The 27881-nt window shown below is 36.9% G+C and overlaps 1 protein-coding gene and 1 long non-coding RNA gene across 3 annotated transcripts; both read right to left on the bottom strand.

Moving 5' to 3' along the window:
• Nucleotides 1-7761: 7761 nt before the first annotated feature.
• Nucleotides 7762-12691, bottom strand: LOC136241673 (uncharacterized). 2 transcript variants are annotated; one of them, XR_010694367.1, is made up of 5 exons: nt 12639-12691; nt 12507-12586; nt 11632-12408; nt 11446-11592; nt 7762-8457 (listed from the first exon to the last, which is right to left on the bottom strand). It is a non-coding gene; the product is annotated as an uncharacterized lncRNA (long non-coding RNA). The 2 variants fall into 2 exon arrangements; XR_010694366.1 differs by having other exon boundaries at nt 11632-12685.
• Nucleotides 12692-14467: 1776 nt separating this feature from the next.
• On the bottom strand, nt 14468-16090 carry LOC136239936 (E3 ubiquitin-protein ligase TRIM71-like). The gene has a single exon (XM_066030679.1). It carries the CDS (start codon nt 16088-16090, stop codon nt 14468-14470), a length of 1623 nt encoding a protein of 540 aa, XP_065886751.1.
• Between the last annotated feature and the right edge of the window lie 11791 nt (nt 16091-27881).

Raw genomic sequence — 27881 nt, 5'->3', positions numbered from 1 at the left:
TAGGTAAGGATAACTAGCTATTATTGTTGTGACCTTTTTTTTTTTTTTTTTTTTTTTGGTCTTCAACTGGTTTTCAGTAAGTTTTTTTGGTCTTCAACTGTTTTTCAGAAAGGTGCCCCCCCTCTTTCGAAACTCTGGATCCGCCCCTGGGAAGATTTGTTACCTTCATGACATACACTCCACATGAAACAGTGTCTTTCTGCACACAGTGGGGCTTTGTGATCACTTTCCATTTTCCATCTGCTTTTCTCCACTTACCCTCCATGTATTGCATATTGCCAAAATTCCTTTAGAGCATTGCATGTAATAAACTTTCCAAGTAATAGGATGGTATATTCACACAATACCTACCTCCAATGTTTCTCCAGCTGGTACATCATCATATTTTTTCCCCCTTCGGATCAACATAAGTAATGCTGAACCTCTTTACATCAACACACTGTTGGCAGACAGAGCAAGAGAAATACTACAGTTTAATTGCACACGCAAGTTGGTATATAACATACCAGTAGTACCCAATGATTTCCTCCTTGGAGGAATACACCAATTCCGTAGTCACAACATTGGATGTTCAGCTTTAAAACACATAAAATGCTATAGAATGGCAAAAATGTACTTGCTTACCTTGATCGGTTTCTTGTCATCATTAAAAAACTTTCCCCTGCATATCTTATTCATTACAGAGTTGTCTATAACCATGACTTTTCCTTTCTGTATACAAGGACATTAATTTTATTCTTCTTCTGTAATCTGTTTTTCAACTTACCATACCATTAGCATTCACCAATAAGTGGAGGTACGCAGTGATAACCTATTTAGAAATATATAAAAACACAACACAGGTGAAAATAAACTGTATTTCAGTTCGTTACACTTACTTCATCTGAAACCCATTCATTTTTTCTTGCTAGTGTTAAGAAAGATATATCATACAATTTGTATGCAGCAATCTTTGCTTCCAAAAGAAACTTATGCCTGCCTTGGCAGATTTTTGATAGACGTTCTACAGAAAATTGTACAGTAATAGCAAGTGATGGTACAAGCCAATATGTCATGTACTTACCACTGCTGGTCTTTTTTTCTGCTGTTGACTTTCATCTTGAAGTTCCATTGCATTCTTTAAGGTATTATCACACAGTAACCTGACCTAAATTCACTCCATGTATATTATACATACCTTTCTATTTGCAGTAATATCTTCCTGTTCAGTAGGCTTGGATTTGGAGCTTTCATAACCAATTTCTTCACTTCTTTGTGTATTCTGTGTTTATGGTGGATGCTTAAGAAATGTAAAGTATGGTGCATTGTGGATAGCATACCTTGTTGTCATGTTCAGTACCATTTGCAATTTTTGATTGCTTACAAAGATTTCCATTTAAATGCTAAAAAATTTAGTATAGGAAACAAAGATATGTACCTGACAGAACCTTACTGAATATTGAGTGATCAACTTGCGCTTCTTGCCCTTGGCATTTGTTTGTCGTTCATCTTTAAAGTCAAAACTCAACACTTTCTTGCACTTGGAAATTCCTTGGGGTGAGGATAGTACTTCATCAATCAGGTTTTTCCCTGGGAGCATGAATTTAGGCCATGAAATTTATATTTTGTATGCATGTGTTGCTAAGTAAATGCATGCATACACAGAACTCAAACCTCTATTAGCAGAAACTATCAGTGAAGCAAGGGAGTTCTTTGCCTGTTGTGCTATTGGTGATAGGATGCCGGTACAGCCTTTTGGAACAAATTCAGCAAAATAACCACCAGCATGTTTTGGTGAGCTGTAATCAAAGCCAGGACCACCCTTTGGCAAAAAAATATTGTCATTTCATTGCAGTATTATAATGATAACTAACCTCCAATTCAATCACTGAAAAACTTAATGCACTTTCTTCCTCAACAACAGCATGATTGGTAACTTGCAATTGGTTACTAGTAACTGCACAAATGTAATATTGCTGTGATTAATGTATAGAGTAAACAGATAGGTTCACTGCAAAGCTACATGTATAGTGCATTCATATATGGCTTGTATATAGATATATGCATGAATTTTACCTTTTGTAGTATCAGTTGCCTGCTTATCTTCTGCAGTTGGTGAATCACTGCAATCATTCTTGGCTGTGAGATTTGGATAAAATTGTTCTTCTATGTCAAGTGAACTGCACTCAGTCTTAGTAGAATCTGGACAATTTCCTGCAGTTTTTCCAATCTTGGGGTCCTCACTGGTATTCTGTGATGATGCCTCACTGGTATTCTGTGATGAATGCATTATTTCACCACATTGTGGTGGTTTCATATTCGGAATCTATAAAATGAAGATTGTAGTCTTGTATGCACATCAATTTTTAGCTAAAGTATTTTACATACCTTTGTAGAAGGAACGTATGGCTTCAAATGCACACCGTGAATTTTCTCCACTTTTTCTGTACAGTCAACATTCTGAATTTGATACAAGCCTCTTCCCATAGACTTCATCACTTTAAAAGGTCCGAGCCATTTGAAATCCATTTTTCCACCTGCCCGCTTCTTTCGCTTCATATCCCTCTTCAAAACCAGAGTACCACATGTAAACAAATCTGGATTGTGGCGTTTCCTGTCATACGCTTTCTTTTGTCTTGCCTGGGCATCAATGATGTTTGCTTTCACTTTTTCCAACCTTTCATTGTGAAATAGGAAATGTCTATCAATTAGATGATCTGTGTTGTCATGGTCAGAAGTTAGGTTTTGTTCCAAATCTGCCTTTGTGGGGGAAGAAACTTCCACTGGAAGCACTGCTTGCCGTCCAAACATGACAGTAAACGGTGCATACTTAGATGATTCATGCTTGGATGTGTTGTAGGCATACACACATGTAAACAGGTAATCTTCCCATTTCTCCTTTTTCTCTTCAACAAATTTGACAATCATTGATTGCAAAGTCTGATTAAAACGTTCATCTAAGCCATTAGCCTGAATATACGTAAAATGTAGTTAATGCATACAACCTATATACAGTGGCAGCGGAGACACCTATATTTAGGGGGGGCTGGGGGTCTAGCTTGATGATGCCATGGCCTAGTTATAAATCAAAGACCAAAAAAAAAAGGTCATTACCTGCTGGCTACCTGCTGGCAATAGTTGCCCTCTACCAACTAGACTATATCTCCTTATTTGTAACTACATACGTAGCTTGCTACACTGCTCTTCAAAGAATACTGTGACTGCTCTATAAGAGTATCTCGAATAATGCTACTAAATAATTTTAGGGGGGCTAAGCCCCTCCATAATTTTTTTCACAGGGGCTGCAATTCCCCTTGCCCCCCCTTCTCCGCTGCCCCTGCCTATATATTTATATATATATACTGTACTGCTTTACTTGTGGATGATAAGGACTTGTCAATCGATGGTCAACATTTAGAAGTTTCATCAGCTCTTTGTCCAGGTTGTTGTTAAATTCGCTGCCCTGGTCACTGGTAACTACTTTAGGAATTCCAAATTGCATAAATAGCTGCAGTCAGATAAAATGCAAGCATATACATAGTCGTGCATAATAGCTGAAACAATGCAGTATGACTATATGCATGCATCTACGGTTACCTTGAAAAGAGTATCACAAACAGTCACAGCTTCCTTATCTTTGCAAGCAAAAGCTTGTGTAAATTTACTAAAGTAATCAGATACGGTTAAGATATATTGATTGCCTTGTCTTGATTTGTATTTCAGGGGACCAACAAAATCAATACCAATGTGATGCCAGGTGGAGACTACAGGCACAGGATGAAGCTCAGGTACACCAGTTTCCATCTTCTTTGTCATTCGTTGACATATATCACATTCTTTCACCTGAAAATTACATAAACACAAATTGAAATGTTATATCTATGTAGCTATACTCTATATACAGCAGGGTATAGAGATTATGAGCTGTTATCTGCTCTACACATTCATGCAGTCTACAAAATTAGAAAAGGCAAAATTACTATGATTAAAATAAAATGAAAGAATTGGCTACAGATGCAGATGTCAAGTGAAAGTACACAATATACAATCCAGCCTTTATTATACACGTATAATTTGGTGTGCGCTGTTACTGGCATTTCATAGCTATCTGTAGTATCAATTAGTTACTTTATACAGAACTCATGCATTAAACTCACCAAACTGTAGGCATCTTTGCTTATTCCTGGCCAAATAAATCGTTCAGTGATGCGTGCCAAGGTTTTCTTAGCCCCCATATGTCCTGAAGTCGGGTGCTGGTGGCAACTTTTTAAGATTCGCTGCTTTTCCAAAGGATCAGTAACATACCTCACCTAATAAATGCAAACACAAACAAAATAATTGTTGATGAATTATGTAGTATACGTATAGCTATAATATATGAAAGCTATAGTTTTAAGGACAAAAATGCTAAAACTAGTACAATTAGCTAAGGATAAATCAATAATATGCATGCAGTATTTCAGTGATGATCAGTACCTTTGTTTTATCTTTCTTTGTGTAAAGTAATTCACCGTCTTCAATAGAAAATCTCTGTGCTTTGCGTCGAATGCATCTTTTCTCATTCTTTGTGCATCCTTCTCTATACTTATTCTCCCGAATGTAGAGAACAGCATCATCCAAGAGTCGCCATTCTTGACTTGATTCTTGGCTGCATTCGTTGCTATCGACGCTATATCCCTGCATCCCGCAGTTATAAAGCTATATCTATAGCTTGACCAAGAGCAATCCAAGAAGCCGACTATATAGCTATCCGGGCTGACGATGTGACACCGCTTCGATATACGCTTAAGCTTAGCCTTAGTAGCTACTAGGTAATTAACTAAGTGGCTAGCTCGGTACAACTTGACTAGAATGACCTCTCAAATCAGTTCTGTGTCCACGTTGGCTACAATAACTACGTAAACTGGGAGATTTTATCATGATCAAAGAAAGCTGATTCTCTCTTTATGCATCCGTATATGGTTAATAGCTGGCGTAGCTGTCAGTGAGCGTGACAATACACGTTAAATATAATTCTGGTGGGGGGACCATTTGTGGCAGGGGGGGACCATCTGTAGCAGCTTTACATGGTCCGGCCGGACCACTTGCGGCGGGGGACCACTTGCGGCGTTACAGACCACGTATTTTATAGTTCCGTGAATTTAATTGTTGGATACATGACTTGTGAGGTTCCTCCACCCGTGCATGCAGTAGTACTCTTCAGGAAATCCGTCTACAATTTTATGTTGAAGAATGGCGGAACCACGGATGGTAACGGATTACAAAGTTGGCAACTAGCATGAAAGTTGGGACTTCACTAGTCAATAAGGCTGGCCACTAGCTGATCAGTAAAGTTTTGCGTAAATGCGGTGTATAGCTACATGAGAGACTGCAGGAGTTTTTGCTAAGTAGAAAACACCAAGACTTGTGGAAAATACTAAAGAAGAGCTGAAATATATGCCTTGTAAAGTATTCCTGTTCATGCCGGAAGAGTGAGTTCTTTAAGAGCCAAGCAACAGCTGTTAGCTACTAGCCCTGCCCAACAAAATGTTGTTAAGTGTTTCATGTACTGTGAAATGTATAGTGAGTATGGTACTTGGATTGGTGTGCACATGGTGTGTTTGTATTTCGTTTGAGGTGATTGACATTGAATTTCTGTATCTAGAGGTATGCTGAGATATGTACCTGTAGAAATGTGTCCATGTTTAATGATAGACTAGACATTGGGTGACCTGCAGTTCGAATCCTGGGGTTGGAGGGATTTTTTTCCCCTTACTTTGGCCCCTTTTCTGCTACACCTTATCAGTCACTAAGTCAAGTCGTTAGGTCTAAGTCCTTGAAACTACGTTAGGTAATCCTAAGGCTGCAGCACTTGTTGCTGTAGACCTTCAGTGCTGGTCACTGTAAAGCAATAATAATAATAAACATAATAATAGTTTATTCCTTTTGTCATGAGTTTGTTCTATACTGACATGTGGGTAAGGATTATCCTAAGGGTATTCAACACTGCATGGTAAGGAAGAGTAAGGACGCTGCACTAGTCTGGCAATGCCTGACCTTTCATGTGAACATTAGAACATAGCATACCACCCAGGTTAATGAAGAAAATTCAGTGTGACGGCTGAAGTTTGGCCGGATAATTGAAGGAAATTCACCAAACTTTATTCGCCAATGAGCCATTTTATATTAGCTCAATGATAAATTCACCAAAACTTCCATTTGCCAACCTACTTCAGTATAGTGAAGAATCCTCTTCAGTTGTCATGTGCACATTCATACTGCAAATGCTAAGGGTTATACTGAAGGCTTCTTTTAATTAGTACATGATGTTGAAAAGCTTCTATAACACAAATATGTTCCCCAGTCCACTTCTGTAACAGATCACCTTACCCAAAATTTATTGGTGGTAGCAGTAGACTGGTGTGGCTGTGCCCAAATGTTTGTGTGAATATAAGAGTCTAGGCTTCATGATGGGCCAGTATAGGTACTGTATTCTTGAAAGCCACATAATTTTGCACCACCAACCTGGCTCACAGTATCAAATAGTAAGTTGACTTGTTTTATATTACTGAGGTTGTGGGTGCATGGTGTCCTGACACTAATATACTCTAGGTGGGGAATGATACTTGCATTTGTAGCTGCTCTGTGTATCTGAAAGGCAGCCAAAACATTTGAAAACTCTACTACAAAATGGCTGTAAAAGCACTGCTTGGCATGCATTATTTTCAACCACTTGGTTTAGCAATCTTAATTTGCTAATTTATTTAAAGTTCTCACAGTGAGTATTGAGAACCAAAAGATTTCAGGCATCACTCCACCCCTACTGTACAGTTACAGCAGAGGTTGCAAGTACATACATGCAGTGAAATTTAACAAACACAGTGGCTTCTTGAAATATGCAGCTTAACTGATGGTATACATGCCATTCTGGGTTATAAGAGTATGGCGATTTTAGCCAGCTTTGGATTCTGTGTGTTGATGTAAATAATGTGTTTTGCACATATTTTGATGATGCATTTTTTATCAAGCTTAAGGTGCAACATGAAATTTTGTACATATTTTAATTTTCTAGAAGCACAACATACTTTTAATAAAACATTCCATGTTAATACTTTCAATAAACAGCCAGTCAATTGTAAAATTCTAGAGAAGTACATAAATCTATCCATAGTTCTCCAATGTCATGACAGAAACCAGTGTCATCTATAGCCCATTACATAACAATTTGATATAAAACTCTTTCAAGCATTCTGACATGGTACAAAGTTGTTGGAGCAAAATTTGTATGTGCACCCATGCATTGCCAATGGTGGATCCAAGATGGGACATTTGAAGCTAATGCCTACCCCCTCCCCCGGCTCTGTGGAGGAGCCATACTTCTTTTTGATTGAAATAATAAACCTTGTCAGGCCTTAATCAATTATATACAACTTATAAAAATATGCATATAATATTCCCATACTCACCTAAAACAAAAGTCAAAGCAGCTGTCAATCCACCACCTTTATGCGTACTAAGCGCCTCTAAAATAATTATCATGTTGCTAGTATTTAAGACATTCTAGCCGTTAAACCAGCTTTTAAGAGCAGTGAAACAGTACTAAGAGGTGATTACGAACCAAGTCATAACCTCAGCATTCAGTGTACTTGAATTATACATGTATATACATAATATTCATCCACTTTCCTGAAGGATCTGTTTCACCATCACTGAATATTTGCATGCATGATAACTGTGTAACAAAAGACTTTGTGAATTAAAGTTAGTGCTTTGTACCTTCCTCAGTGTAACATAGATGCCTTTGATATGCACATGCACACATTATCACACAACTTGACTTCCAACCGAATTTTTAATCCCATTAAGTGTTCAAATCAAAAAGTGAATATATTCGTAATGCTACAAAAGTATTAGTGTTTGTACAAACTGTATACTATGCAACATCAAAGTAATGACGTACCCATGATTTTCGAAACTGCTTTGGAAACATGATAACCAAGGGCTACAGGCCCTAATCACTACAGGATATACTAGAGTCCCACCCGTTTTCTTTATTCATCCATGCATTCCCTAATAATATTATTAGTTGCTATCAGAACCCACGCATGCAATAAAGTTGACAGCAAGCACAGCAGTACAGAGTAATACAACTGATAACCATGCAGTTTTACTTATTTGACTAGTACACCAAACCACAGTTATCGTTACTTCATAGAACTGATGAAAAGCTTTGCTCCATCTATAATTATATGTTACAAACAGGGGATATATGGCAATGTACAGTAAATTAATGCACACACAGATTATGTATACACATGTAATGGTTGAGTTGGTAAAGATCCACCCGACCTATTTAAATCATTCCCTTTAGTAGATAACCCGATATTTTAGAGCCCAGTATGGGTGAACTCACAACTTTGTTCCACCGTGAATTTGAAGATAATTTCCTGAGGAGTATGATGTGAGAAGAGGAGCTTCAAGGTTCAATCATCTTATATCCTACAATAAAATTCAAAATGCATGTGTAGATGTGATTATTACATAGCAGGCTAGGTTTGTCAATTTTTATGCTGTTTACTTTGCTGTTCGGTTCTGGCCAATTTAGTAAGTACTGGTTCAATTCCATTACTTAATTGCACTGACTTGGTTTAGTGTTTACTGCTTTAATGTGTGATACTTATAATGACCAGCTGATCTGAGCAAAAATCCAACTAGTTTCCCTTTTAAAACTTTCTTGTCGCTTAGGGGAAAAACCAGTCGGCTATTAAAGTTTCAGCCTTACCTGTTGAAACACTTGCAGTAGAGAGCAGGAACAGGAAACTGTACTGACTATACCAAGTACATACAGTACTTAATCAATTATAATATTTATGAATGTAACACTATAGTTGTGACTTGGCTTAATATGTTCACCATGAACTGGCAAATCCATCAAGGTACTGTATGGTTTTTACTTTACAATAAACAGAGAAAGTTTCACATTTTGTGGCTTCAAAGCAAACTGTGAAAATTTTCCACTAAATTGCTATGTGTTATCCACAATTTTAAGCTTCATTGTTAAAGTTTTACTGCAAATACACAAAAAAAATTCACTCCACAAAACTTCCCTGTTTTCAACCATGCTTACAAGCAAGAAGGCTGTTCAATCTTAATATACGTTTGATAGCACAGAAATGAAACAAAAACACTCTTACTTTCCCCAATACAATAACTACCAGTTAGCTATATCAATTGTGCTGTTTACTGCTAAAACATATACACAAGATTATTTTGGTAGCATGCATTGTGCCTTGATTGTAAAAACAGAAATACTGCTGTTGTGTTAACTGGTCAGGGGCCAAGTAAATTTAAAAGTACTTAAGTAAAGTACAAGTACTTTTGAGTTTTCGAAGTACAAGTACTCCAAATGAAATCACTAGTAAAGTACAAGTACATACAGGAAGTATACTTAAGTAAAGTACAGATACAGTACGTTTTCCTATAACAAAATTTATGTAGCCATGCATACTTGAGGTACAAACATGCAAGGTACAGTTTTTATATTCACAGAACCATTACACGGCACAAATAATCATATATTTTTAAATCAATGTAAGTCTATTATGCTCAGGTTTAAATTCTTTTTCTGCAATGCTAAATAAATGCTTAATTAGGTTACGTAAATGATACAAAAGAACATCTTTGCCGCCACAATGGAAAGGTAAGAATATGCTTTGTGATTATCTTTCCAAAAAGTTTACAGGGTTGCTTTTTTTTGGTACACATGGGGTTTCCAAGTATAGTCATCAAGTTCAGCAAGTATAGTAATTAAACTAACTTTGATTGGTTACCATAGTTGAGTTGTCTTCTTCACAAGGAGTGGTATCTGACGTAGAAGGATGCATGCACTATAAATGATATTTTCTTATCACCAATTCAACAAAACCCTCATTACAGTAGTTGCATTAACCTTACAGTCTCAAATTTCAGGAATTGCAAAATATTTTAGGACAACAGGTACTTTCAGGTGTTCTCTTCAACTCTCAATTTAAACAACTTTTTATTATACCAGAATTCTAACTAGAATAACAGCTGCTTGTGGCTACATGATACATAGTATAAGGTTGTAAAAAGTACTAAAGAATTTGAAAACTACAACTTCATCAAATTTATTTTTGAACATTGACACTCACGTGTACTAATTACAGTGTTTGCAGTACTTAAGTACATACAAGTAAAAATACTTGAGTATATAAGTACATTGCGGTAATTACAAAACTATTTAAGTAAAGTACAAGTACTTTCAAACATGTACTTAAGTATAAGTACTCATGTACTTGGCCCCATGTCTGCTGGTCAGGTCAATAAAACACATTCCAGGCATGGATACTGAACTACATGAGACTAAAATACAATGCCAAGGAGCACATGAACGCACCACATGTATTTCAATCTCCATATTCCTGTACACTACAATTTCTACCAATTATAACACTGGCTGGCAATACACTATAAGTAAGTACAGTGGAACCTGTTAATTAGGACACTTGAAAATAAGGACACCTGGCAATGGTCCTAAAGTATTCTCTAGTACATAAACTGACCTGGAAAAGGATCAGTCCCAAGGTTACCTTATAAATACACAGGTTTCATTCTATATGTCCCGATACACTTTGTTGTGCTAGTTGGGTAGCTCTTGAACAACTGTCTACCATGAGCACAAGCTTTTAAAAACGTGTATTTTGGCTGTTCTTTAGCCTTTTCCACAAACCTTGGTGCTGTCTATTTAGCAAAAGTCCTGCAGTCTCTCATGTAGCTATACACCGCATTTTCTGCAAAACTTTACTGATTAGTGGCCAGCCTTCTTGACTAGTGAAGTCCCAACTTTCATACTAGTTGCCAACTTTGTAATTCGTTACCATCCGTGGTTCCGCCATTCTTCGATATAAAATTGTAGACAGATTTCCTGAAGAGTACTATGGCACGGGTGGAGGAACCTCACAAGTCATTTATCCCACAATTAAATCCACAGCACTATAAAGTGCATGGCTCACGTGATTATTAAAGTAGACTAGATTCATGTAATCGACCACTCTAATGTTTAATTTGCTGTTTGGAAGGCTAGTTGGCCTTTCTTATAGCCCATAAAAGTCTATTTCGTAAGTGTCACCGACCATAGATAATTATGCACCGACTTTCGGTTCAGTATTCAGTGGCTAAACCACTGCAGGCCTGCCAACCTGGGAGACTCAATCTTGACATCCCGAATGGACTGCTGTATCTGCACATTATTATAGGCAGACACAGCAAGTTGCAACAGCTCCCATACCCATACAATGGGCAGGTAGGCCACCTTTACCATGCAACACATATACACATGCCCATCTCTTCATATGGGCATCAATATAGGATTTAAAACATGTTGCGCATCACTAATCTATGCATGGAATAGCTAGACCTGCAGTAAATGTGTGCATGAGTCTTATTTCACCAGATTAATGTACTTACTCGGAAGTCACTGTGTTGAAACAGTTAATCTTTTATTGCTGTGAAGTTGTAACACGTGACCGGACTATGGAACGTTCTTGATATAAGCCACTAGGTGCTTATAATATCACGTGATGAACTAGAGATGTGTCAATTTCATCCTAGAGGCTGAAAGCAAATAAAATACTCCAAACACATAGAACATACCATTTGTATAGGCTACAAACCCAGGAAAGCGCGCAGGTGCTCTTGTGTGGGGATCTCAGTTGTGCAGGCCTACCAACTCTCACGGGTTTACCGTGAGTCTCACGGTTTCACTACCCTGCTCAAGGGCAGCAGATCGAATCTCACGGTTTTTGAGGCAAAGTCGAGACCTTTTTTTTTTTTTTTTTTTTTTTTTTTTTTTTGGTCTCAGCATAGCATCTACCAGTTTTTTTTTACTACACACTGCAATATTACAATAAAGGTACAGAAATCTCAAGATTTTTTTACTTTCCAGGTTGGCAGGCCTGCAGTTGTGTGACGTGCAAACCTAGCGCTTCAGAATTGGTATTCTAATCAGAGCTCTGACCGCTTAAAATCAACTCCAGATCTTGCTCCAAATACTCTCCAATGCATTGGTATTAAATAGAAGGCCGAAGGCGAACCACGTCACAATGCCCGCCTTTATAATCACGTGATCTTGCTTAGTTGTACCACAATTACGTACCAAAAACAAAACAAAAAAAACAACAATTACGTACCTGGGAAAATCCCCTGAGAACTTGAAAAGGCCAGGTAAAGGGCATTCTTGAGAGCTTTGAGTCTGGCCTGAGCTTGAAAGTGAAAGAAATCGTGAGTTTACGGTGATGATCCGTGAGAATTGGTAGACTGAGCTAAAAATCCGTGAGTTTTTGGCTACTGCTTGTGAGACCTTGAGCTTAGTCGGTAGTGAAATCGTGAGTCTCACGGTAAATCCGTGAGGGTTGGTAGGCCTGCCACTGCCTAAAATAAATTAAGCAAAATCAGTTTATTGAGGAAGGTAATACAGCGATCTCGGTGTAACGCAGTGAAGGGTCGTTGTTTCATTATAGAAAACGTACGTGACAAGTCTGGTGAAGTCGAGGGTGAAGTTGTATGCATCAAATCACAATTTATTAATTTCACCCCGAATCTCAAGTGCCTTGAGAAAACAAAGTACATAACCTGAAGGACGATCTGAATATCTAACGAACCCCAGTGAACTCCATAGTTTTTCAGTTTAGTATTGCGACTATTGAGGGTCACGTGGAATGCAATTAAGAGCAATATATTTAAGTAGCGCTTATGGCGCGTCCAACCTCCTCTGGATTTATACTTATACCACATAATAGAAGTTTTCTTTTTAAAGGAACAAATGAAATGGCAAATACACACGAAGTAAGGTTTGAAGTAGAATATTCTCCAAAAAGTTTTAAAAAACCCATTGTGAATACTTCAATGCTCGATTATCAGTCATAGCTGGGTCTGTGCACATGTGTCTTGTCCACAACATAAACATGGTTGTGTGGAGCTCGACTTCATGTATAGCCACCACTAAACTTTAATTACATTAAATTCAATATTTGATTTTTTTAATTTCAATTTTTTAGAAAACCACATCAGTATCTATATTATATTATTTAAAACTACTAATACCTAAATACCTCCCAAGATCAACTATGAAATTTGAAAAGTTTTCTCATTAACAGAATTTTATGCTGACCGACTAACTGATACTTTCAGCTTAGCATAACTCAGCAATAGGTAAGGCTAACCGGCACAAAAAGTTATGAGAATTATCTTCATGGGGACAGGACAGTATGCCATTGCGAGAAAGTCCTTCTAGTGATGGTGTCGGTGGGCAACATTGTGTATGTGAAGTCACACTTAATAAGCATTAGTTAATTCTTACACCTAGGACCTAGGTATCCTGTTGGGTAGCCTCAGTAGTAATAATAGCTACAACTGGGACAAATGAGTCAGTACATTAATGTGTTAACTCTTATACATGTGTACCAGCATGCATGTAGCCAGTGTTGGGCAAGATACTTTTTAAAAGTAACTAGTTACATATTACATATTATTTACAACTGAACTATTTAGTCACAGTTACATATTACCCATAAAATAAAGTAACTATAATAATATTACATATTATATTACTTTGTGTCCACAGTCACATGTGAAATTATCACGTGACATGATTGCGTTGTTGGGCAATGTACAAATCTTGGTTATAAGTAAGAAGCTGGTGAATAAGCTTCATTCAGTAGGCTTCATTACTTCGTTGTGGCTAGGCATTACTCAGTGGATTACTAACGAGATTAGTAACTTCATTACTTGTAGTAATAATATTATGTAATATTAGATTCGTTACAGTAATTATATTACTTAGGTAACACATTACATTAGTATTAAAGTAAAGTAACTTGAGTTATATTACCTGTTTTTATATCGTATTTCGTTATATTACTTAGTTACCACAAAAGTAATAATATTACGTAACGCGTTACCCCCAACACTGCATGTGGCATACAGTGGTGCTGAAGAACCTGGTATGAATGTTACACTAGTACTATAATAACTATTATGGTAATGCTTTCATTGAAATACTTGAAAGTGGTTTCGGTCTCTGGTTGTATGATGTTATAACCTAGCTAAGTATGACATTGGAACATTGGCAGGTGCTATAGCGAAGTAGTTGAATTAGGAACCACTACATTTTAAGTCATGATCACATAATGTTATCTCATCTGGCCCGTGCATTATACAACACATGCATCACTCTCTAACAGTTGCTACTTCACCTAAAACTCTAAGTTTTTTTCCATCATCACCTAAATAATTAGATTACCTTTACAAACAGACAGTTAGATGTCTTTATCACTGTATGTTCCTCTTAGTTCCAAACTAAAGTGGTATAATGTTCACTTCATACAAACCACTTTAGTGACAACTGACAAATAACACATTTCTTACAACAACCTAAAACACTATAGCTAGTCACTACAAAACTGAGTATTACTGGTGTAAATTATTATTATTAAAATACTACTAGCCTGTTACCACCATCACTGCCATCGGCTATTACAATTTGTCCATTATCCATCATCATTACTCCACAAGGATAACTAAACCTTTTATTGTCTTGATAGGTACCTTCAATGGCTGATATAAACTTCCCATTTTCTTCAAACACCAACACACAGTGAGTGTCACAAGAACAGATCAACAAGTGTTCATCTGGTGTATAGTGTATCCCAACTGGACGTTGTAACTTGAAGGGGACACCAGTAAAATTATCAAATACTTTAAGGAATTGTCCTTTAGTGGTGAACACCTGGACTCGGTCATTTTTATTATCTGTAACAAACAACTGATTTTCACTATTGTTCAGTGTTAGGTCAACAGGTTCGTTGAAGGTAGCAGGTTTTGTGCCATGTCGTCCAAATGAGTAAGAAAACAGTTCATTTTGAAATACTTGAATTCTATGATTGTACCTGTCACACACAAACAACAGTTCTGAATGGGACAACACTAGACCATAAGGAGACTTGAACTGACTGTTAGCTTTACCTTCACTGCCAAACTGGGAAACAAATTCTCCATTTAGTTTAAACTTCTGAATATAGTGCCAGAAATTATCTGCAACATACAAATATCCCTTCTTGTCTACTGCTATTCCAGTGATGTACTGAAACTTTCCTCCTGCTCCACCAATAACGTGAGAGTATTGGAAGTTTTTATCAAATACAACTAACTGATTGGTATAATTGTCACGAACGATAAGTTCATCGTTAGGTCCCTTAGCCAACAGATAAGGATTTGATAACTTTCTGTTAGTTGGTCCGTATTTGTAAATGATCTTCACCTCCTGTTGTAACTTATTGTAGTCACGCATCACCACTTTGATTTCTTCATGATTCACTTTTGATCCTCTCCAGTAAACTGATAACAAATGGTCTTCCATTCTTTTAGGATTATACCATATATGGTACTGTCCTCTTGACCCTTCTTCCATATGTGTATTCTGTAAAAACTCCCTCTCCTTGTTGCAACAGATTTTTAGATATTTTGATTGGTTCACTACAGGAGATCCAAAAATATCTTTCAGTGTAACAGTTACTTTAACTTGATCTGGTTTGACTATTTGACCATATCTGGAACAACTACAATCAGGTAAATGTGGAAGACAAGACACGTCACAAACTGAATCATTAACAAACTCAACTGGCTTACAACATTTAACGATCATGTCTCTTGCTTTACACTCTGGATCAAGCCTAGTGTGTTCCACTTGCTTCATTAGTTCATCAACTCTATTCTCAATCCATTTGTTGTATGTTAATAATTGGCTTGGTCTGTGAACTGCTACAATTCTCTTAGAAAACTCATCACAGTTCACTAATTCTTTTTCCACAAACTCTATGGTTTCTTTTTGTACAGCGAGTGTCTTTTTAAACGAATTCTTGATGATGTTCACTTTTCCAACCGTTTCTTCTTCTCGTTGTTTCAACAATTTGTACACTTCACCATATGCAGCTCGTATCTTCTCGATATTTGCTTTACTCTCAATGTCAACTTGTTTTTCACAATGTTCAATATTCTGTATTCCATTTCCAACTCGTTCTAGCAACCGTTTCAGTCGAGCAGTGACTTGATTCATCTTCCCTCTTTCTTCATCCACCACTTTGTTATTATTATTATTATTATTATTATTATTATCAAATTTACCACAATGGAAGGCATACACAAAAGGCAAAGCCTGTACAAGGTGTCAGCCACAAAAAAGAACACTACAACTACAAAAATATACAACAAACAAATAAGGCCACTCCAAGTCATACCTTAGTTTCTGGTCACTCCCAAGCCTACAAATGGATGCGGGCGGGCGGATGATCAGGACTTCAGGACTATAGACTCTACTGTGACAATATACTGTATGGTACTATTATTTGCTCAATTTAGCAAATTCATGTTGATTTTGTTTTTAGTCAAACTTAACCAACAACATAAGTAGTTGTGCTTCGGCAAACAATGCACTAGGAAAGTTGTTGATGGATCATGGCTAGCTATACACTGATGTATAGCATTTAAGTATATTTATTTATTTATTTAGAATATACTATAGGAAATGTTTTGCTCATGTAGCTACTTATGCTTTCCAAGTGAAATAAATGTCTCATTAGCTATGTCAGGAAAGTATTACTATGACTTATAGCTAAGTTGTTCAAATGATCATGATCCAAAAAATGAAATTTAACTTCTATTTTCACATCAGAAATTCTTCATTCAAATGTGAAGTCTTAGCCCACTAGCTATGTGTTTCCAGCCTTCTATTCAGCAAACCTTGAGAAAAGTAACTGTCAAAGTTTTGAGTCATTGAGTGCTCCAGACTAGTGCTTTTAGTGATCATCTGGGAATGTTTAAACTATAAGGGTTTCTACTTGCCAATCTAATTTTAGTTATGGAAAAGTTTAAGTTTAAGCTCACCGAATGTTGCCGGCTTTCCATACCCCTGCAGTGTTCAGTGATAAAGAATTTGAAGTTACTAGACTAATCATTAGAGGACTACATTTGAATTATAAAGTTAAAGCTATGGCCCATCTGCATGCCGGACTAGTAGTTAATGCTACTGAAATTACTTTGGTTACAGAAACATTAGTAACAGTTATAATCTGAACAGCTATATAATCAAGGACAAAATTAGCTATAGTTAGAAACATTTTATTAGTGTGGCATATATACCTAATATTAGAGTTAAGAGTAGTGTGACTGCTCTATTGGAATCCCTGACTGCTCTATTAGAGTATCTCGATCTTTTGCAGTAAAAAATAAGTGTCTTGCTGGGCCACATGCACTTAAGCACCTGTAATATTAATAATAGTCCTCATAAACGAGGGTTCCAGGTTTACCATGCGGGCGGGTGACCAGAAACTAAGGTTTGACTTGGTGTGGCCTAATTACAAAACTGCACAACAATACAAAAACATCAATTAAAACACACATAATGGTATAATGAATGCCGGAAGGATTTTGGATTTGTCAATGAAATCAAACTCATGTTTCTCACGAGGATGGTCCTTCAAGGTGCAGTCTCGACATATCAAACTATTACAAGTCTTACAATACAGATCTAGTGTTTGTTTCGTGTGTGACTCACAATGTTCTGCCTTTTCAGAGTCTGGTGTAGCGAGTGGCTGTTTGGGAGTTTGAAGGAATTCGTCAATAGGAACAGTTTTGTGACGTTTGAAAACTTTCCATTTTCTATGTAATTCGTTACAATCTCGACATAGCGCTTGTTCACAATCACAATCTAGACACCACGTAATGGCTGGCGCGTCTTCTTCACATTTTCCACATTTCATCATCAGTCCTTGTCTGCATTCGTTGCGTTTTCCATAAATTTCCACCAAACGACTAATTGAAAAATTAGTGGGAATAGATGCTACCCCGTCTCGTGGAAGCGGTGCCTGACATGAGGGACATTCCCTCCTCTCCTCTATACACCGTTTACAGAACGTGTGCAAACACGGGATGGTCTTCGGGTCAGTCAAAAGATCTCCACAAATGGAACAAGTTATGGTCTTTTTCTTTATTCTTTATTATTAATTACTAGGCAGGCAGCACAGCTGGTTTTGCCTAGGATGTAAATCACAGAACACATTACAATCAATGAGTTAAAGTATGTATGCTACATTGTGTATGTTACAGTTACTAATAATAAACAGTGCATGTGTTGATTACAATTACTATTCATAAATAATAAGTTACAGCATACAGTACATACATATAATTGCTAGTTATAATCAATCAGTGAGTTATAGTGCATATATTACAATAGAAAGAAAAAAGAAAAGTTACGATAATATAGTTATACAATTAATAACTCACGTAGTTGATTAGGTCTGTTGCAATTCCCTCTCTACACTGCTTCTACTCGCCATTGCCTCACGTGCCTGATTAGAATCACATCAGATGCGGAGTAATTTACCTGTTAGCCGCCCCTTCGATAGGATATTCAAAGGGGCGGCCGCGCAAGACTATTCACTTGCATACTCAGTGGGTCTCCATGCGATTTCTCTCAAAACCAAGGGCGTAATTTAGTAGTCTCGTGCCCAGACCGTGTGTGTGTGTGTGTGTGTGTGTGTGTGTGTGTGTGTGTGTGTGTGTGTGTGTGTGTGTGTGTGTGTGTGTGTGTGTGTGTGTGTGTGTGTGTAGTGTGTGTAGTGTGTGTGTGTAGTGTGTGTGTAGTGTGTGTGTGTGTGTGTCTTTGTCTGTGTCTGTATATGTGTGGAGAATAAGAGCCCTTTTGTCTGCCCCCACATATAAATAAATAAATTTAAAAACAAAATAAATGAGACTTACCACTTTTAGAGGATTCCGGAAACTCCTAGCTCTAAATATTAACTTGTGGGCTTGCAGCAGGAACACCAGACTATTATAGCTACGTCAGGTATGTTGAGTTGCCACATTTGGCAAATTTCAGTATCCTATATAGCTAGCTAGCTTCAGAAATAAAAAAAACTGCAAAACTGAGTAGCTTAAAATGATTTGGCCATGCCAATTGTGCATGCATGAGCAGTGTGTACGCTGAAATTGACCACTGCTTTCTCACCATTGTGCTAAACATCCTGTCATACCAATCGCTTAAAAGTAAAATTTTCTTATTGTGACCCGATTTTGGAAAATCAGTCTTAATGTCACATGCATGTGAAATACATATAGAAATCCACACTTGTATGTGTCACTATTAAAGTACTTATGCACCTGTCAAAATATTTCACGTAATTTCTTGTAACTCAGGGTACTAACTACTGATCTAATCACTGTAAAGCTGGGTAGAAGTTTGTAGCTAATGCATCAGTGTTATATTCAGTTTATAAATATTCAGTTTCAAAATGTGACATTAAGGCTGATTTTCCTTTAATATACACTGTGAATCATCAGGGGCGTAGAAAGATATTTAACTTATGGGTGCCCAGTGTTAAAGCTGAAGACCAAAAAAAAAAAAAACCGCCAGCATACGTGACTGCCTTATTAGAGTCATTGTCATTGACTGCTCTATTAGAGTATCTCGATCTTTTCAGTAATATATAGTACAGTGTGCTGACACCATTAGTTTTGCAACTGGAAATATTTATGGGTGCCCAAGCACCCATGGCACCCATGCTTCCTACGTCCCTGATCATGACGACATCAGTTCTTCTTAGAAGGCTACTAATTCTGCGAATAATTTCCTTTGATTATACGTAGCTATCATATAAAGTGGTACAGCATAAATGTACAGTATGGTTTGAGGTCAAACTTGGTTGAAACTCATGGGGTCTAGGAGTGCAACTTCCAAATGTAATATATCCAGTTTATTATAATGTTATAGCACTAAAAATGAAACCATGATCTAGCTGCAATATTACTGCAAAGAATTTTCAATTTGTTTTGCCAAGGAAGGGGAGTTATGGTTTGGCATTCTAGCTACTGTGGTTGTATTCTCTTTTGAGTAATTGAAATTTAAGGCGATGGTTTTGTTTGTCATTTACAAGTGGAAGTAATGTTTTAGTTGTATTTCTCTGAAGTATCAAGTTTGTAGCTACAGTGAACTAAAATTGTCCACTATACATTTAGTTGCTGCTGCTTATTATAATAATGATGATTTTATACGTCCTTTAATAGTTAATTAAGGTGGCTCGTGATGTTCAATATGATTCAGTCAATTTTATTGCCGATTACAATCTCAGAAAGCTAATTATATAAATTAACAAAATATATCTTGTGGGGGCAAATTTTCCTTTTCCCTTGCACTATAGAAAGAGAAACATAATATTTCTTGTCGTATAGAGCAAACGTGGACTGGCCCTGGACGGTCAGATAAAGCATGAAGACACTTGTCTGGCTTCCTCCTCAAATGTAAGTTGGTCTGTGAGGGCTTGTTTTTGTGTAGATTTCCTCAAGGTGATGATAATAATAATGAAATGAGAGAGAGAGCTGGCATCATTGTACACTACAATGTGAAAATTCGCTGTATTGTCTCATTTGGGAGGTAACTTGCTGAACTGAGACCTTTTCACTTTATAATGAGGTCATCACCTGTCTATTGAAAATCCCCAAATATGTCATTGAGTTTGTCATTTGTGTACAAAGTGAGCTGCTTAATGTAGCCACCTCCTTGCATTACAAGATTAGAGATGGCTTCACTACAGAAAAGGCCACATGTCAAATTAAAATTTGCTAATTAGAATATCAATGAATTAATCACATCGCCTAGTAAGGTAATTAACTTTGGCTCCAAGGCAACTGACATAAACAGGTTCTGTATGTGGTGGTAGCTAGGTCTCTATGATGTAACCCCATTAAGGTATATATGCCTTTGTGATCTTGTTATGGTATGACATGTAGTAACCTCACCGTGGAGTTGCCGTTCACTCTGACTCATCCACGTGGTCATTTGTGGCATCATGACTTTTCCAAGACAAGATCACATGTTCAAGGGTGTTGATCAACAACCAGTTGATGATCCTGCTGATAGTACAACTGGAGGTAATTGTACTACTTGTGTAGGTCTAGTGTAGTGCAATGGCTCCTCAGTTATCTGAACACTTTTGTTACTAGAACTAGCCAAAAGTGTTCAGATCAGCAAGCTTGGTCAGACAATTGCTGCCCATTGCTATCCTTTCAATTACTCTAGTAAAGCGCACACATAGCCATAGGTGGATCTGGGGGGGCGCACCCCTGGTCCTTTTTTTGGCCCCCACCCTTGGAATCATGCATTCACACTGTATTCAGAAGTACAGAAAGCCAATGGGCAAAATATTAATAGAAGATAACAGTTATGAATGCACTTTACAGTTATAAACTGTACACTGTCAAGAAAGTGAGGCAAATAAGTTAGAATTTTGTTCCAAGATAGAGATACTCTAATAGAGCAGTCACTACTGTAATAGAACAGTCACAATTCTAATGTCATCATCAATTTATAAATTTTGCAAATTATAACAATACTACTTCACTTAGTATACTTTACCATCAAACAGGTTTTATCTCAGATTGGTTAAATAATTTTTATATGCTTTGTAGAGCATACACTTTGTTAGCTAATTGCTATCAAAAATGCCAAATTCAAACCTAGGAGGTCTAATTTTAAAATTTTCTCAGAAGATAATCCAACTAGTTTCTTAGAAAGTATATGCATTTCATTTATCCAACTATACCAAACAAAGTTATGCAAATGAATGTAACTTCTGTACTAGAGTTCCATTCTTCTCCTCTTAGTGGATTTGAACTTAAAACTTCTTGCCCTCCCCCTCCCTGAAAGTGTCTCCCTAGATCCACCTATGCACATAGCAACAAAATACATACTCTAATTGGACAGTCTCTTTTGGAGTTCAGATTAACAGGGTGTTTGGATATCTGAGATTTGAAAATGTGCTGTATATGAAGCTTCAGTTTACATATGGGACTCAATAGTTACATGCTTTTTATGATGTTAAGTTACATTCAGGACCTATTTGATATTTTCATCACTCTAATGAGGTGGTGGTTTTATTAAGTTTGAATGCGTGTGGTACACTGAAACTTAAAATTTACGTTTCACTTGATTTCTCCTTGCCAGACAGAAACACTTATAAACTTTCAAGATGCAATTGAGATATTGTATACATGCCTTCTTATTTTCTTCAGATTTTTCTTTGCCACTTGCAAATAACATATGCATGCTTTATCCACTTTTTAAAACCAACTTTCTAACTTTTTAGTTGTGATTGGCTATAGCAGTGGTTTGAAGTATCAAGTGTAATTTACTGTCACGCTTACTGGACAGGCCACTTATGGAAATCAACTAACTGAATTTTTTCACATATACCTTTGAGGTACAAACTGAATTAAAATCACTGCATTCTAACTTCCAATGTGTATTTGAAATTCTCAATAGCTATCAAGGATTTGACCTAGTGACTCCCATACCTCACATCAACAGTCATAACTATTGAGCCACTACTGATAGTTGTACATATCTCTTAGTAGAGGACCTTCGCTAGAAGTGACATTGTTCCATTTGAGTATTCTGTCAATGGTTGCAATTGGTAGGTTTATAGGTGTATGTTCTATTAGAATAATAAACAGAGCTCTATATGTAGTGAAGTTTAGGCTTATCTAAAGTTCTAAACACTTTGTGACCACTAGTGGTACCTTTTGAACTAAAGTTTTTATCTAATAGATATTGCAATGGAGGGTATTCTAGAAGTGAATGTAAGATTTGTTAGAGCACAAAAATTTATTAAAGAGACTGTTGCATTAGAGTGGGGCTTACCACTTGCTAACAGCTGAGCTGTGAAAGAGACCTCCTAAACATGGCTGGTGTGTGAAAAGATATTAAAATGTGGCAGCCATCTGTATGTAGTGTATATACACATTAACATGTTGTCATTGTATAACTGTACACGTGTCACTACACAGGTACCACAACAATGTCAATTTCCACAATGGAGGATAAACCATTTGATACATCCTCTATACATGGAGTAGTGGACCACAATCTGATAATGTTTGATACATAAGTCACAGAATTAACATGTTTATTAGAGTACAGTACTTTAGTGGACACATTGGGAAACGTTTCATAACCTTGATGTGTGGCATGAATGTGGCATTAAGAACACACGATAGATTAACTTTGATCTTATGGCAACACCCCTAGAATACAACTGCATTCAGTTGAATAGGTTTCAGTCCAAGTTCACCACTTTTCACTGCACATAAAATTTTTTCAAACTGTTAATTGGTACTGTTTAATACACCAACACATTGTGTGTATATGTTGACTAAACTAAAAGGATATCTTATTGTTATATTTGGAGGGTAGTGATGATTGCAGTTTCTTGAACAGGGCATTACATCTCTCCAGTATATTCGTCCCCAACTGTATTAATTTATTAAATGCTAAACTGAATTGAGTTTTGCTAATTGGGTACTAACATGTGTACATTTACTGTACGTGTTGTACGTGTGTGTGTGTGTGTGTGTGTGTGTGTGTGTGTGTATGTGTGTGTGTATTAGGGACCAGCCTATTGTGCTCAAAATTTTACCTATTATACTATGCTGCACTGCTAAAAAAAATTAACCTATTATGCTTAAATTATGCTCAAGCTTTATGCTTCATTTCCCATGTTTTGCTAATAAATTAAGTATAGAGTCATGTTTTGCTAATAAATAAGTGGCTGAAGCACATCTTTACTCTTCAAAATGTATGTGATAGAAAAGATCGATATATTCTAATAGAACGGTCAACTGTCTGATTGTCCTATTAGAGTTATTGACTGTTCTATTAGAGTATATCTGTGATATGTATTTTGACCATCAAGGATTTGTAGTATGGCTCAAATATTCTTCCTATTATGCTAGCATTATTCTCAATGCTTTCAGGCAGCTATTATGCTCATAATTATGCCAGCATAATCGGTGGGTCCTTAGTGTGTGTGTGTGTGTGTGTGTGTGTGTGTGTGTGTGTGTGTGTGTGTGTGTGTGTGTGTGTGTGTGTGTTAATAAAGGAGTGTTTGCGTTGGTGCACAGGATGCTACCTTATGTCCTAAAATACTTCTTGCTGTGGGACACATTGCCAGGCAGTCCCAGCATGTGCAGGTGATGGTACATTATTGTACTGACCATAGGTAGTTACACTATGTTAATGCTCTTTCATTAATATTTGAAAGTATTAAAATAGCCTGTCTTGCCAATTGCACGATGTGATAACATATCATTGCCAACCTAGCTATCCCTTGAAGGAACATTGACTGGGCTATATAGCAAAGTGGTTGAATTATAGGAGCCTCTCTGTTGCCACTACATTTAGTCATATCCACATCTGGTCTGCACACACACACACATACACATACTCACTGATATATTAACTACACTACTGACAGTTGCTCTTTTACTCAAAACTCTTTCAATTTCACCCACTGTTAACGTCATCACATAAAAAATTAAGATACATCCAACTGGATAAATACAGAATATAGTTATGAAAACTAGTCAAACTACCAGTTTGTTTTATGACTAGAAATGAACACTTGGAGATAGTTACTGAAAATTGCAGTGGTTCAGGTACTTGAGATAAATGCTCCGAACAAGATGACCAGAAAGTATAGTTTAACGCTTAGCGCCTTGTGTGTACAAAAAGTGAAGCACTTGCAGGGCATATTAGCCTCTTGGCATGTACACCTGTGCTGTATTTTCTGTGCACATGTGTGATGATGCTTTAACTACAGTGAGACAGCCGCAGAGGCTAAAAAAGAGGATAGTTGTGGTAAAAAAAGCTAGTTGTAAATGACTTTTGGCTAGTTGTAAGTGGTGATTGGGCTAGTTATAAAGTTTAGACAAAAAGAGACAGAAAAGTAGGATTCAAAATTTTATGTACTAACATGTTGTACATCTTAACTCCCATTAAGCAGAACAGAATCCTGCTGAGACTACGGAGAATTTGGCTGTCCGTATAACCTTCCAGTGGTGTTGGAGTTGTTTCAACTGCCTGGTCTCCTGAGCTGTGAATCTGTCACACTACAACTGGATAGCTAAGCTGTCAAGGAAAGAATATAATATGAGTACATGTACAGGGGCGGATCTAGGATTTATAAAAGGGGGGGGGGGGGGGGGGGGGGGCTAACTCAAGGTACTAATCTCTTGGGTAGAGGTGTGCAAAGCACACTTCCCAGCATGTAAAGCATGCTGGAACTAGGGGGTCTGGGGGCATGCCCCCCCAGGAAAATTTTGAAAAATAGAAGCTAAAATACTGCAATTTGGAGACATTTCCACATAAAATTCATATCTAGATATTTTATATATTGCCTGTAGATTATAGGTATGGCTCTCTGAAGCATTTTGCTAATGGAAAAGTTTGGGTAGTTACAGACAACCAAGTACATGATGCACCCCTCTCACAATTGCACAACACTGAATAGGTGCATGTTAGAATAATAATGTTGAAAGTGGAAAATTTGAAATTTGAACTTGAATCTGAGAGCATTTTCAATGGAAATTGTGTACCTGAATTAAGTATTACCATACATATTAACTACACAAGTAGATAAATGAAGCCCTTTAAACAGACCAATGTACTTCATTGTATGTATAAGTGCAGGCAGATTTGGAAAAATTCCATAACAGAGCCAACTACATGTTTCCAGTGAATGTTCTATTAGAGTAATTAGCTGACTGCTCTATTAGAGTATCTCGATCTTGTACACCTCCAATGTTGATCCGGGTCCTTGTTGCATAAACTTTAGCATAAATCCACTGATAATACCTTGGAAAGATGTTTATAAGGTGGTTTTATGAGTATTTGTATTATTAGTGATCATATAATTATGCTAAGACAAAATTTTATTATAATACTCAGCATATTGATCAAGTAAAGCCTAAATATGAAGGGGGGGGGGGGGGGGGGGGGCTTCAGCCCCCTGGATCCGCCCCTGATGTATGTAAAATCTTCACTCCTATTAACATTGTTTTTATAGAGGTAAGTGTGATTTCAGTTGATTAACTGGGAGAAAAGCCGACTGATGAAAATGTGTACAACAAAACAACACAAAAATTCATATGAGTCCTTAGACAACATGCTGCCACAAACATGACCATGAATGAAACCAATGTGGGCATGGCAAGGAAAGGAAAAAATACAATTAGAAAATTATAAGATACAATATTATTAAAACTAGTGTTCCACTCCTTACAATCTCCTTTGCTAGAAAAAATATTTCTAGAAGCCAATATACTAGCTAGCAGAGACAGCACTGTCTAGACATTCCTTGATGGAAGACTTTAATGTAACTATTCAACAAAATTTAATAAATTACCTTGACTATAGAATGCTGGTATAGTGGCCCAGCACTGTTATCTCAATTGTCCCATAGTGTATAATTGGATCCACAGAAATCAGCTTTGAGACTCATTAAGAAATGTTATTTCATCATTGTAGCTAACATCTCCTCTTCAGTTGCTTATGCTTTTAGCTACTTCTAATGTCTTAGCTACTTTACGTAAAACAGAATGCAGATTTACAAAGAGGGTGATTAGACTATAATAAATAGCTAAGTAGAATATTGAGTCATGAATGCATCATGTGATAATGATAGTCTGCTCAAGTAACTTTACAAAATATAACATCAGGTGAATTTTTATATTGCATAATTGTTAGAGCAATTACAAATGGAAATTGTATTATTTTTATTCTGCAATGGCATTTTTTTTCAATATTTATTTAAACAGGGAGATAACATCAGCAAAGCCATTTTTCAGCTGTACCCTGAACAAAACATATAATACTATACAACATACACTACATACATAAATAAAATTACAAATCAAAGGTGGATAGCTAAATAATTCATTTTAAAACTATATAGTGATCCTGCTTTAGTTAATAAGGTGGACAGGTTAGTTGTGCCATGATAGTACAAACTCCTCTTTCCAAAGTTCAAACGTACAGCAGGGACATATAGACATGCCCAGTACGGCCTGTCACAGACACAGCAGTTCGGAAAGTGCTGTGTAAATATGATGGTGACCTTCTAGTTAAAATCTTAGTAGATTTGAATAGCAGTGTGGAATCTGCAATGCTCAGCTAAAGTAAGTTTAAACACAGAAGAACAAGTGGTGTCAATAATTGACGATACAAAACATGAGTGAACTCACTCTAGTCTTTTCAGATGGCCACTATTAGTGGGAACCCACACAACATCACAGTAGCTAATCCAGGGGCAGATCTAGGATTTATAAAAGGGGGGGGGGGGCTAACTCATGGTACTAATCTCTTGGGTAGAGGTGTGCAAAGCACACTTCCCAGCATGCTTCGCATGCTGGAACTAGGGGGGTCTGGGGGCATGCCCCCCCAGGAAATTTTTGAAAAATAGATGCTAAAATACTGCAATTTGGAGACATTTCCACATAAAATTCATAATATTTTTTGCCTGTAGATATTTTATATACTGCCTTTAGATTATAGGTATGGCTCTCTGAAGCATTTTGTTAATGGAAAAGTTTGGGTAGGTACAGACAACCAAGTACATGATGCACCCCTCTCACAATTGTACAACACTGAATAGGTGCATGTTAGAATAATAATGTTGAAAGTGGAAAACTTTGAAATTTGAACAATACAAGATTGAATCTGAGAGCATTTTCAATGGAAATTGTGTACTTAAGTATTGCCATACATATTAACTATATACACAAGTAGATGAATGAAGCCCTTTAAACAGACCAATACACTTCATTGTATGTATAGGTACAGACAAATTTGGAAAATTCCATAACAGAACCAACTATATGCTTCCAGTGAATGTTCTATTAGAGTAGTTAGCTGACTGCTCTATTAGAGTATCTCGATCTTGTACACCTCCAATGCTGATCCGGGTCCTTGTTGCATAAATTTTAGCATAAATCCACTGATAATACCTTGGAAAGAT

This window comes from Dysidea avara, chromosome 12 (genome assembly GCF_963678975.1).
Source record: "Dysidea avara chromosome 12, odDysAvar1.4, whole genome shotgun sequence".
NCBI classification, from domain to species: domain Eukaryota; kingdom Metazoa; phylum Porifera; class Demospongiae; order Dictyoceratida; family Dysideidae; genus Dysidea; species Dysidea avara.
Note: the sequence above shows the minus strand (reverse complement) of the source record. Positions and strands in the feature narration are given on the sequence as shown.